Below are 14286 nucleotides of genomic sequence, written 5' to 3'. Positions count from 1 at the left end.
CATGCTTATTAGGGACGAAACTTTCCGCTGATATGTTATTTTTCGTTTAAAATAAATCTCTTCGTATCAAAAATCCAGTTAAGGCGGAACATATTGTCCCTAATAAGCCTGTGCTGACTGCAAAGGCTAATTTCGGACGACACTTTACGCACCGATTTCCCAGAACGATGCTCTTATATCACTTTGTTCCCAGCATGTAATACCTGAGCATCAATCTGCGAAATCTGGTCTTAATGCAAATGCGTAGTGTTTTCCTAGATTAGACAGTGCAGTCCGCAGTCTTGGTTTTTGGTGTGAAGGGACTTCGATTACACGAAACATAATATAACAGCGGAAAATGTTGTCCCTGGTTAGCCTGTGAGGACTACACAGGCTACTTTGGGACGACATTTTACGCACATTCATTAAGTCCAGATTTTGCAGATTGATTCTCAGGTATTACTCTGTTCCCAGCATGAAGAAGTCGTCCTCAGCGAGCCCTCCTCCACGCACATTTTAGAGGAGTGTGAGATAGCGGGGTACGGTCGCTTCAGCGCGCTCTCTAACGGGGAGGTGAGGATAGTGTTTAACGACCGCACGTGCCTCGACATGGTTGCTGACTTCTCAGCTAGGCTCGGAGAGGGCTCAAGGAGTGGGCAGGTGAGAAGGAGCGGGAATGTAATTGATGAGTTGCGTTCTGAGAAAACCGGGTTTAATGCATGTGCGTAAAGTGTCGTCCCAGATTATCCTGTGCAGTCCGCACAGGCTAATCGGGGACGACACTTTCCGCCGTCTCCGGATTTTCGTGTAAAAGAGACTTCCTTTAAACGAAAAATACCATACAACCGGAAAGTGTCGTCTCTGATTAGCCTGGCGGACTGCACAGGCTAATCTGGGACGACACTTTACGCACATGCATTTAAGACCAGTTTTCTCAGAACAAGGCTCAATTGATGAGTTGCACAAATGCATTTCGCGCCGCTTTTAATCCCCCCACCCCTCAGGCTGGCATATTCTGTCCGAACAGCCCGTCACTCCGTTAGTGTGTCAGTCCCTCATTCTGTCCGCACTTTTTGTTTTCCACTCTGCAACTCAATCAATTTCCCTGAACGTTCATTTAACTTTAAGTCACTGGAATTGCTTATTAACAGAAAATGGAGGCCACTAGTCAAATCCCACGAGAACCTTTGGAGTTATGGCCATGGATATATTTGTTAAAAAAGTATAAGCAAAATATCTTTGAAAATTTTCCTCGCAGAAAAACATAGCATGGGTGCGCGTTCTAGAACGTAAATCCTTTAGTTCCGATGCAGGGTTAATGTACTTGTTAAAATTTGCGTGCAGCAACTGTATTATCTCTCAAGTCAACATACATGCAATTAAAACATCCCAAGTTTGAAGCTGAACTGTAATTTATGAAAATCGTGATTCTTAGTGACATATGAAAATTCAGATAATATGTACATTGTGCGTGCATGTATGTTCCTCTGATTCTCAAAGAGATATTCAATTACAATTTCACATGTGTCTTGATGATGGTACTTTAAAGGGACCGTCAACAACGAATGAAGAAAAAAAAGTTCTAAAATACCGTATTTTTTACAATTATTAGTTTATATTGATTAAAACATCACGACTTGTATATTACATTACTTGAACAAAATTCATATTTTCAGTATATTCGGTATTAAAATTTCGTGATGGGAAATCGAAAGTACATCGCGAAAATAGGTGACATAACGATATACACACTATAAATAATACAGGTATATTGATCATATTATATATAAAATATATACAATGCACTACGCATGCACAATTTTAATTCCTGGGTTTACCACGTGGCGATGATGATCAATCTACCGGCGTTATTTATAGTTTACTGGTAGTTACCTGGTAGACATACCCAGTAAAAGTTATTACCGAATGTACTGAAAATATGAAAACTTTGTTCAAGTAATGTAATATGCCAGTCGTGATTTTTTAATCAATAGAAACTAATACTTGTAAAAAATACGGTATTTTACAACTTTTCTTTTCTTCGTCGTCTGGTTGACTGTCCCTTTAAGGGCGCTGGCATTCGCTGATGACCGATTAGTTCTTTAGTAATTTGTAAATGACAGTTTTGTAACGAAATTTGTTCAAGTTTACCACAGATTTTCCATTAAAACTCTCTCATGATGTACATGTAACGTCACTGACGGAAAATGTTCATTATACCAGGGTTGTTTATTATTCTCAGAAAATGATGTTAATGGCTTTAAAAAAGAGTAAAATAGAGATTGAAACCTACTTTTGGAGAGAACTTTCTCATTGTCAAACTTGAAGGGGAACTAAACAGTCTAGTGGTAAGTATAATTTTTGAGAAAAAATGAATTTAAAAGAAATTGTCCGCGGGGACGGATCCTGTATTTGGCTGCAGCTATATAATTTAAATGCCCTGATTCTACTTACAAAGCGGAAGAATAGTCGAATGCTGAAATATCCTGAAAATCACAGCTGTTCGATCAAGCCTCGCTCTGGGAAAACTGGGCTAATACGTGTGCAAAAAATGTCGTCAGAGGTTAGCCTGACAATCCAAACAGGCTATTCTGGGACGGCAATCCGCTCAAACTACATATTCTGGGACGGCAATCCGCTCAAACTACATATTCTGGGACGGCAATCCGCTCAAACTACATATTCTGGGACGGCAATCCGCTCAAACTACATATTCTGGGACGGCAATCCGCTCAAACTACATATTCTGGGACGACTATCCGCTTAAGCTACATATTCTGGGACGACACTCCGCTCATACTACATATTCTGGGACGACTATCCGCTCAAACTACATATTCTGGGACGGCAATCCGCTCAAACTACATATTCTGGGACGACTATCCGCTTAAGCTACATATTCTGGGACGACACTCCGCTCAAACTACATATTCTGGGACGACTATCCGCTTAAGCTACATATTCTGGGACGGCAATCCGCTTTAACTGGATATTCACCAAAAAGTGTCGTCAAAGGTTAGCCTGTGCAATCCGAACAGGCTATTCTGGGACGACACTCCGCTTAAACTGGATATTCACCAAAAAGGACTTCCTGTAAACGAATACCATAAAAGCGTATAGTGATTTTTCTGATTAGCCTCTGTCGACTGAACAGGCTAATCTGGGCCGACACTTTGCGTAAATGTATTTATCCCAGTCTTCCCAGATCGGTGAATCTGTATACATACATATTTTTACAAACAGCAATAGTTGCTGTATTCGTTCAATTATTGTTGAATTATCCTGTAAATACAGCTGTTCAATTAAACGAGCGGTAACAATATTTGTATGTCAGAACGGCTGTAGTTTGCTCCGAGAATGATGTCTGTCTGACGGATGGTCTGTCCCGAAATCTTGTCCGGGCAATAACTATGTCGTTTATTGTGAGATTTTAAAATCATTTGGCACATTTGTTCACCATCATGGGACGGTGTGTCGCGCGAAAGAATTACGTCGATATCTCCAAGGTCAAGGTCACACTTTGAGTTCAAAGGTAAAAAATGGCCATAAATGAGCTTGTCTGGGCCATAACTATGTCGTTCATTATGAGATTTTAAAATCATTTGTTAACCATCATTAGACGGTGTGTCGCACGAAAGCATTATGTCGATATCTCCAAGGTCAAGGTCACACTTTGAGTTCAAAGGTCAAAAATGGCCATACGTGATGATGGCATAATAATTCTTAAAAATCGCCATAAATTAGGTTCTCTTGTTTTGTGAAGACAGCATGCAAAATAGTCTGTGTCAATGCGGCACGTGGGGGGAATACGTCACATCTGTGACAAAGGTCTAGTTTTTATAATTTTTATATTATGAATATTAAGTATGTTATATGTGGTTCGTTATCATTGTTAACCCTTCTCAAAATTTATAATATTTGATTGCCACAACTAAACCTACGTATCTTCTGTACGTATACAAATGTTAATATGTTGCATATATAAACAAAAGGATATGTGGTGTAGAGTTGTAACGATTCACCCATCATTCGATTCGATTTCGATACCAAATGGTCCGATTCGACCATTATTTGCTGTTTATTTTGCAAATTATTTCATGTATGGTTTGTCCAGGGCATTTATTAATACATATATGTTTGGTTTTTGTTATTTACTTATTATGTTCTACATTTTAAGTGTTTAATTTTTGAAATAAAATTAAAAACGCAACATTGTTTAATAAGTAACAAATTTATTGAACAAAACCTCCTGTTGAGTTATTCTTAAATAACATAAAATGCACAATGAATCACATGTGTTCAACAGAAAAAAAAACAAAAAACATGTAAGTATATCAACAATTTCCAGTTGATTTCTAAACAGAATGCACACAATTTGGTAAACAAACCATATGTATTGAGGAAAAAGATGAGACCAAAACATCACATGGGTATAATTTAGTAACAGTAACTTTCTGTTATCAAAATGTAGGTGATACAAATCCCATCTGAAATATCAACCGAGTGTTTTCTCTTTAAATATTGCCTCAAATTTGTAGTGCTTCTAGATTAGGGTAACTTACGTCAACAAAACACGTTTTGGAAGTTGCCTTTGCATCAGAACATTCGCGAAATCCGAATTGTTCCCATATTTTTTATTTTAATTTTGACGGTGCGTCTTTCAGCGTGGTTTTAAGAAGCCGTTTTATCTGCCTATGTAATGCTCAGCATGTTATATATTCGTTCATTGGATGCCATATTGGCTATTGACCATTCACAAGACGTATTACAAATGGCAATGAAGTTTAGACGACGAATTTGGAAAGTAAGGTCTAAAATGCGGATCAATCGGGATTGCAGTGAATCGAATCGAAATTGGCCGTATTGGTATCGAAATCGAATCGGCGGCGTTGAACCGGTTTTTCGATGCATCGAACCGAATCGTTACAACCCTTACTTATGGTGAAAGATGTACACAATCAGACATTTAAGACGCGTTGAAGATTTCTTTCTCATTATTTTTGTTGTTGATAAATAAACCAACGCGCTGATGTCTTTGTGTGCAATGCAGCCGCTCTTAACATGTAGCGTCTTGTACTTAAACACTGAGATGCGTAATATTGATTCGCGCGTCACGTTTTGGTATTCGTGTGTTCATATTCTGTCTGCCTAGGTACAATTGTGTTAAAATTATGTTAGTCCCTTATTTAGATCTTGTTTAATGCTGGGGTAAATATGAGGATCGGCTAGCCGCTAACCGCTACATCCCAAAGTCGTTCAAAGGCGGCGATACCAGGTTTAGTCATATTATGTTAATAGTTGGTGTTCAGTTATTCAACTTCAAGTCGCGGTGGTATAGTGGATATGGTGTCCGCTTGGCTATTGGGAGGTAACGGGTTCGATCCCCACTGCGGAGCATTATTGAGATTCCCCTCATAGTCACTAAGCACTGGTTCTAGTCCCAGGAAAAGGACTCGAGGGTGCTTCAAATAAGCCTTAAGCTTTTCATGCAATCGAGCTTAAATAAATATGTAAGGGAAAAACAAGAATTTATCTCCTGGTATAGTTTATGCAGTTTCATTGATGTAATATAGTATTGATATACTGTTTTTTAATCGAGTGTAACCAATTAAGCATAGCCCTAAGTTGAACTATTTCACTCGTTTGAACTACGGTGAAATGTTGAACATTGTGATAATATTGCGTTTTAATATGTTACTTATAGTAATAAAACACTCGCTAGATGTAAATAACAAGAGAATGTTTCAAACACAAAGTGCGCATTAGTTTTGTATGTTATTAATTTGCCGCATTTTACTTTCATCCTCGTATTTGTAGTTTGTTAATGTGATAATAATACCCGCATGCAGCGTTTTATTGTGATCATCGACACATTCAAATGTCTCCGCACCTTTGAGAAATTGTTTGATTTGTATGCCAACAGATCATTCATACATGTTTATTCCAAGCTGCCAAGCGGATGGAGTTTTATAGAAATGACCTTTGTCGCTCCGTCAGCCATTCACACCGCCAGTCTGTTCTTAAAACTTTCGTTTCCGCTCCGTATTTCCTTTACTTTTTCACAAATTTGCATGAAACTTTCCTAACATGTAAGGATTTTAACCCATTTATGCCTAGCGTCTAGAAAAAAGGCCTTGGCAAACAGCGTAGACCCAGATGAGACGACGCGTGATGGCGGCGTCTCATCAGGGTCTACACTGTTTGATTAAAGGAATTTCTGTAAGAAATATTCTAAATATAGAAATAAATATACTAGACATCCCTAATTTTGGAAATAAATTGATACAATTTAGAAGGATGGGAGAGTCCACTAGGTATAAATGGGTTAGGACAATGTGCAGAAATCATGAGCCATTCGACTCAAGGTCAAGGGCATGTTTCAAGTTTCAATGAGTCGCGTTCTGAGAAAACTGGGCATAATGCATGTGCGTAAACTGTCGTCCCAGATTAGCCTGTGCAGTCCGCACAGGCTCATCAGGGACGACACTTTCCGCTTTTATGACATTTTTCGTTTACATTAGGTGTCTTCTTAACAAAAATCCAATTTAAGCGGAAAGTGTCGTCCCTGATTAGCCTGCGCGAACTGCACAGGCTAATCAGGGACGACACTTTACGCACATGCATTATGTCCAGTTTTCTCAGAACACGACTCATTTGTTATATGCCATAGTCAGGTAGAGTCCACATTTGTCTATGATTTTGCAATTGAAATGCAATGCTATCCTATCATCGCCTGTAGTTCATGGCGCATGTCTTGGCAGTTTATTCCATTTTAAACACAGGTTTTTTATGTATTAGAAAATTAACACGTTTTTATTTTTAATTTTTGGACCAGTGGGAATCAGTTCTTAACCAAGAGGTATGAAGGTCTATACGCTTTTTTTTGGCAAATCTTACATCCGCGAATTATATTGCAGGGTACGCGCACTCTGGCGGACAAAACTGCAGGAACCTGCCGCTTGCTTCTACAAAACGGACAGTACCAGATGGTTAGCGTTCAGCAGCCGGGGCAGTTCAAAAGGTACCACCAGAAGTGTACAGACACCACTTTTGTTTCAGCCTAAAACCGGGCTAAAAGCTTGAGCGCAAAGTGTCATCCCATATAAGCGCAACGTGTCATCTCCGTGATTAGCCTGTGCAGTCCGCACAGGCTAATCATGGCCGATACTTTTCGGCTAAACTGTATTTTAGCTAAGCAGAGACATGCTTTAAACGAAAAATAACACAACAACGGAAAGTGAAACCTCTGATTAGCCTGTGGGGACTACCCAGGCTTATCTGGGATAACACTTGACGCTCATGCATTAAGCCCAGTTTTCCCAGACCACAGCTCAGTTGATCTACATGCCTAATACCAAGTCATTCACTTCACGAGTTCAATTGAATGTGTTATGTGTGTCAACTTATAGAGGAGAATGCTATTAAATGTTTTTTTTCGGCTTGAATAATAAAATGTTATCGGTTTAGTAAGCTATATGAGCGTGAGGTGATCCATCATTTGATTTGTTTGTACAGTGAAATGTTAAAACGCGGTCCTTTGCATGTGTACTAACTTACGAACAATTCTGCCGAATCATCACAAACGTGCTGTAAAATTTTGCATAGGACAAACAAAATTGTCTTCAAAGATAGGTTACGAAAGTATTTTTCCAAAATGTTGTTTCATAATTATACACGAATAGTGAAAGGCATATGTTAACCACTCTAGGTACGTTTCCGTAGCCCAGGAGTGGATAGATTGGGTCAATTCCTCGCCACAGAAGAGGGAAACTTTCTACAAAGAAAGGTCGGACAACTCAGTGCAGATGTATGTATTTCAAAGTATCAAAATCGAGTCATATAACCTCTGTGTTTCGGGATTTTTTGTCGCTAATTTTAGGATGTTTATAGATTGTTTTCCGTAAGATTAAGAAAAATATGCTCCATTCTAAACACAAGTCATGATGAAAAGAACCTCTCATGTAGGTGTCGAAAAAAAGGAAAAAAAAGATTGAATTTAATTGTTGCAAAGGAGGAAAACAATGCAAATGATAATCAGCGAAAAAATAGAATACATTTCATCTTGTTCCTTTTAAGAAATTAAACGCGTTCTATATAATTTTCACATGTACATTAGTGTAAAAAATACAAACAATTGGTATGCTTTACAAATAGTGAGTTGTTTTAATATTTTTTGTAAACAATAGTTCATGGTCATCACGGAGGATTGCTGATATTTGCTGGGTACCAAAAATATTAGTCGCGTTCTGAGAAAACTGGGCTTAATGCATGTGCGTAAAGTGTCGTCCACGATTAGGCTGAGCAGTCCGCACAGGCTAATCAGGGACGACACGTTCTGCTTTTATGGTATTTTCAGTTTCAAGTCCCTCCGTACCGAAAATCAAGTTTAGGCGGAAAGTGTTGTCCCTGATTAGCCTGTGCGGACTGCACAGGCTAATTTGGGACGACAGCTTACGCACATGCTTACGCTTACGTTATGCCCAGTTTTCTCAGAACAAGACTGATATGGTACTCATTTGAATCAATGTACTTTCAGGTCTGTAGAACGGGAGTTGCAAAGAATACAATGCTTTAACTGTATCCTTCTTGTATATATATATTCTTACAAAAATAATAATAATTATTAATCAAAGGAAATTGATTTAACCTTATGCATACGCTAGCATCAGTTTTACATTTTCTTATCAGTTAAAATTATGATGTGTCAGTGTGGGCCAATTTTGTCATGAAGAATAATCGGCCTATACTTTTATAATACTGTGAATTACCAAAACTATGTAAACTATGCTATGTATATTCTTTGACTGATGATCAGACATAGTGGACAACACGGTACTGAAGACCGGACAGTCGTCAACAAATGTTTCAAAAGAAACTAAGCAAGGCGCATTCAGGCCATTTTCAGGCGACAGCAAGCCTGGTCCAAGTATTTTACGTAACTCTGAACAAAATAGGGCTCGGATTGTTGACTCACAGCCTAGATCTGTACAAATTCATTCTCCGTCCTCTAGTGCTGACACGACTAGTTCAACACTTCCGCCATCTTTGCAATCGTTCCGTGCGCAAGATAGGTGCGCGCCGAATGGAAGGCCGATTCCCATCGGTCAGGCTTTTGTGACGTCAGAATCTAGATTGAGTGGTCTTGACTTTAATATCTCCAATTTTTCAGGTTTTGAAGGTTTTAATTCTGTTCGCAAGGCGCTGATGATGACTTCCAGTGTAATAAAAGATATTGATCAACTTCTAGAGAGAAAATAAAGATTTGCACCATCAGATATTTATAATGATGTGTATGTCGTTATTTATATATCACATGATTCCGTTGACATGCAATTTCTCTGATGCTATTTTGCGGCCACACATGTTTACGATAACGAATTCCTGTGTTTACGGAGTTGTCTTGCGAAATGGACATGCTTCTCTAGAGCAGCTCTACGTGATTACGTACTTAGAATAATTCTCATTTACATTACCAAGAAGCTATTATTTATTCAAAGAGAATTTACGTCGATGTTCCAAATCCGATTTGTACTATCTACTTTGAAGGCAATCAGGGCGCATTGTCAGACACTCTAGTTAAGACGTGTGTGTATCATGACACAGCTTACAGAGATCTCATTTGTCTCACTTTTTTAAACACACATCAAAGCATTTATCACATTAATTTCGCAATCGCCAAACTATAAATTCAATAGTTCGTTATTAGATGAAGTGTCTTTGCAATTCATTAATAAATCAGTTCGCCTTATCTGGTTCCAATTTCATTTGATCGCACGGCTATTGCCATTGTCGCACTGCACTCTTATGTGTGCAGTTTTGGTGCTGAGATGGGAAATTTGGTTCTAACTATAGTTGTACTCATGCAATTGCATAGAAATAGTTTTTATGTCCCCCCACTATAGTAGTGGGGGACATATTGTTTTTGCCCTGTCTGTTGGTCTGTCTGTTGGTCTGTCTGTTTGCGCCAACTTTAACATTTTGCAATAACTTTTGCTATATTGAAGATAGCAACTTCATATTTGGCATGCATGTGTATCTCATGAAGCTGCACATTTTGAGTGGTGAAAGGTCAAGGTCAAGGTCATCCTTCAAGGTCAGAGGTCAAATATATGTGGCCAAAATCTCTCATTTTATGAATACTTTTGCAATATTGAAGATAGCAACTTGATATTTGGCATGCATGTGTATCTCATGGAGCTGCACATTTTGAGTGGTGAAAGGTCAAGGTCAAGGTCATCCTTCAAGGTCAGAGGTCAAATATATGTGGCCAAAATCGCTTATTTTATAAATACTTTTGCAATATTGAAGATAGCAACTTGATTTTTGGCATGCATGTGCATCTCATGCAGCTGCACATTTTGAGTGGTGAAAGGTCAAGGTCAAAGTCATCCTTCAAGGTCAGAGGTCAAATATATGTGTCCCAAATCGCTTATTTTATGAATACTTTTGCAATATTGAAGATAGCAACTTGATATTTGGCATGCATGTGTATCTCATGGAGCTGCACATTTTGAGTGGTGAAAGGTCAAGGTCATCCTTCACAAGGTCAAGGTCATCTTACAAGGTCAAATATCATATAGGGGGACATTGTGTTTCACAAACACATCTTGTTTAGAACTTGACGTTTGTATTCTATCATGCTAAAATTTAGTTTTTAAACAGGTATATGTATACTCTCTCAAAGCAGCTGTTGGGTATAACCATTTGACATATTTGCTTAACATATTAGTGACAAAAATACTACAATATGAATACCAGGTAGATACGTTTTATCCGCTATTCTAAAACAGGTCTACTTTCTAACCAACTTCAAATAATCTCTTATTTATCACTTAGACTCGATTATTTAGACAACGAATATTTGAGTCGCGTTCTGAGAAAACTGGGCATAATGCATGTGCGTAAAGTGTCGTCCCAGATGAGCCTGTGCAGTCCGTACAGGCTAATCAGAGACGACACTTTCCGCTATTATGGTATTTTTCGTTTAAAGAAAATCTTCTACACGAAAATCCATTAAGGCGAAAAGTGTCGTCCCTGATAAGCCTGTGCGGATTGCACCAGTTTTCTCAGAACACGACACATCTATATAAAATATATCTGACGCACATTGGTATTTTCTTTTTCGAAGTCGCTACGTTCTTTTTGTCAGACAGTCTGTTTTAAAGATGGTGTACTACGCTACTACTGTCCTTTTTGTCATTTATCAAATTTATTGCGAACACGCGAATCACCGCGAACATGTCAATGGTATGAACAAGTGCTGGTTGGAGAGTATTTCCCGGAATGTAATAATTTTCAGGCGTTATGAAAATGGGATATAACACATCAACGATTGAACTGTTCATGAAATCAGACAGAATACGACAAAGTGTTATTCAATGCGCTACGATGTTACATATAGTAAATTCTACTGCTTTGCTTCTAATATTGCGTTAATGAACCCTTCAATACGTAACGTTTCAGTCTATCGTGTCAATGCCTTATTAAAATTATACACTAATCGCTATTAATTTTTTGTGTAAAATGTCGACTGATTTTTTTTTTCCATTCCCATACAAAGTTATTTCTTCTTTTATTTTGCAATTAAAAAAATATCGTCCAACTAATTCAACTGTCGGGATGTATAAAGCTGCAGCTGTGTTTCATGTAACCTTGTTCCAGGCCTACTTTTCCGGTAGATTTCCGTTCAACATAACATACGTGACGCACATGTAACAATTGACAAATATTGGGATTTTCAGTAATAAACAATATCTTTACATAACTAAGTGACTGAAGAAAACAACAGTTATCAAATATCCTCGTTGACAAACGAATTGCAACTCTCTTCTATTAACAAGATATAAGAATGTAATAATCAAACGTTGCATGTCACGGACCTGTTTACCGAAGGAAGATAATGTCGAGTGTTATTTGTTTCTAATGACTTTTAATGTAGTAGGATTTGAGTGTTGCATATAAATGCTTTTATTATTAGGGAATAAATAACATTTAAAAGCGGGTCTAACCTTCTTATATAAGTGTTAATATGAATATATCATCTTAGCTTTCTTTCCTGAATAACTGCTAATAATACTGTAAGAAAATGCTAAGAAAACACACGCAATACAACAAACAACGGCATTGGTTTCCAGGTCAGATTTTTTGTTTACTGAAATGCACAATATTCTGAAAATAATAATGGCATTAAAAGCATAATGTCTACATTTAACATTGGGTAATTGGATTGATTAAGCTTACTTTATGGGATAAACTCTGATTAAAATTCATTTGTGACCATATAACATAAAACAAAACATAATATTACATGTACTAAATATTATACTCCATGAGTGAATCACAATAACCGAGCAAACATGATATTGTAAATGTGTAGTTTGTTGTAGTCTCCTGGTATTTATTTCACCTTACCTTTTTGTGGTAAGTATGATGAAGCGTGTCGACCATGTAGATGTTGTTTGAAAGAACACGTACTCAGTGCATGCGTAAGCAGTGTGATTTTCAAGCTGTAAAAACGTCGGTTTTAGAACGTTACGGACAAAAGCTTAAACACTGTTACTGTTTGTGTAATTATCACTTTTATATGGTCTCTACATATAACACGCGAATTTTATTACCAAAAGCAGAACAGAACCGATGAAAATCATAACTATTAACAATAATAATAACTAAGGTGTGGCGTAATCTGACCTGACTCGTGTGCAAACACTGTCGAACAAGGTTATCTAATATTGTGCGACAATTTCAGCTTTAACTGGAAGTTCTCAAAATAATGACTTCTTTAAACGAATACCATAAATAAGGGACGTTTTGCCTCTTATAAGCCTATGCCGATTACACAGGCCAACATATGCTGACACTTTACGTATTTGAGTCGTATTCTGAAAACTGGGCATAATGCATCTGCGTAAAGTGTCGTTCGCTAATCAGGGACGACACTTTCCGCCTAAATTGGATTTTTGCTAAGAAGAGACTTCATTTAAACGAAAAATGTCATTAAAGCGGAAAGTGTCGTCCCTGATAAGCCTGTGCGGACTGCACAGGCTAATCTGGGATGACAATTTACGCACAAGCATTATGCCCAGTTTTCTCAGAACGCGACTCATTTGTATTTAGCCTCCTTTTTTCGGAGCGCGGAATGTGCTGTATTGGTACAACTCTTGCTGAAGTATCCTGTAAATACAGCTGTTCAATTAAGCTAGCGGTAACAATATTTGTATGACAAAACGGCTGTATTTTGCTCTGAGAATTATGAGAAAAAGAATCCGATTGGTTGTGATTGTATTTGCACCATGCACATCAGCCGCCATTCAAGAGTGACAAGGAATGAAACAGCAGCAAATGAAGGCGTTAATCACTACATCAGTAATACAATACCGGAAATCGATACATAATTTGTCGAGAGAATTTATTTTCATTCATAATTTTTGGGATGCTTTTTCTATTAAATGTAGTTCACAAACTTTATTTCCAACGAGCGCTTGTCAGATTCACATATTAGTTGAAACGCACATTTTATGCCGATTTATTCTGAATGTAAAATAACTTTGTAGCTACCGTTAATTCACATCCGTGATTTTGATACGATGGCGTTCTTAATTTCCAATCAGTGGTTTATTTCTATTTCTGCATTGCGGTTTCATAAATCGTTTGAGTGAAAAAATATTTCAGCTTGATTTAAATAATGTTCGATCTAACTTGATTGATATATCAATATGTTCTTCGTTTTAATTTGATTTGTAAAGTTGTTCAAAATGTTTAATTCACATTGCCACAACTAAACCTACTTGTCTAAATTTGTGTTTGTAAATAAAATGTTAATGAGTTCCGTTGGAAGTTATATGGTGACCGATGTAGTCAATCACGAACAAATGGCCTGGGAAAACACTGACTGAGGAATTAAAGAAATTTCAATGTTTCTCTCGTAAAGAAAATGTGTATTGATTTATTAACAAACGCGATGATGTCTTTGTGTCTAATGCACCTGCTTTTAACATGCCTTGTATTTTGACACTTAAATGGGGAATATCCGATACGCGCCTCATGTTTTGGAATTAATGTTTTCACTTTCTGTCTGCATCGCAAATCGTTCGTGAATTATACTGGGATAAGTATGAGGTTTCATCAGCCCTCAAACCAGTTTTACCCCACGATGCATTGAATTGACCGTAAAAAAGCGGTGGTCTCATGTTAAGTAATTTTATTTGGTATTGTGTTATAAAAGTTGTAGAGAAAAAAAAGTATTTCTCTCCTGATGAACATTCTGGAATTTTATTGCTATATTGTATTATTGATACACCATTCTTG

At 37.5% G+C, this 14286-nt stretch overlaps 1 protein-coding gene across 1 annotated transcript in view; it reads left to right on the top strand.

Annotated features, from left to right (window-relative positions):
* The window catches only part of LOC127874035 (uncharacterized protein C5orf34 homolog), a 29777-nt gene extending 20050 nt beyond the window's left edge, over nt 1-9727 (top strand). The window contains 5 exon segments of the mRNA XM_052418140.1: nt 454-639; nt 6897-7000; nt 7688-7786; nt 8516-8556; nt 8795-9727. Of these exon segments, the coding sequence (XP_052274100.1) occupies nt 454-639; nt 6897-7000; nt 7688-7786; nt 8516-8556; nt 8795-9237 (873 nt within the window). The 3' untranslated portion in view covers nt 9238-9727.
* The last annotated feature ends 4559 nt before the right edge of the window (nt 9728-14286 follow it).

Source organism: Dreissena polymorpha, chromosome 3, assembly GCF_020536995.1.
Source record: "Dreissena polymorpha isolate Duluth1 chromosome 3, UMN_Dpol_1.0, whole genome shotgun sequence".
NCBI lineage: Eukaryota > Metazoa > Mollusca > Bivalvia > Myida > Dreissenidae > Dreissena > Dreissena polymorpha.
The sequence above is the reverse complement of the archived record's forward strand: the minus strand, read 5'-3'. Positions and strand labels throughout refer to the sequence as shown.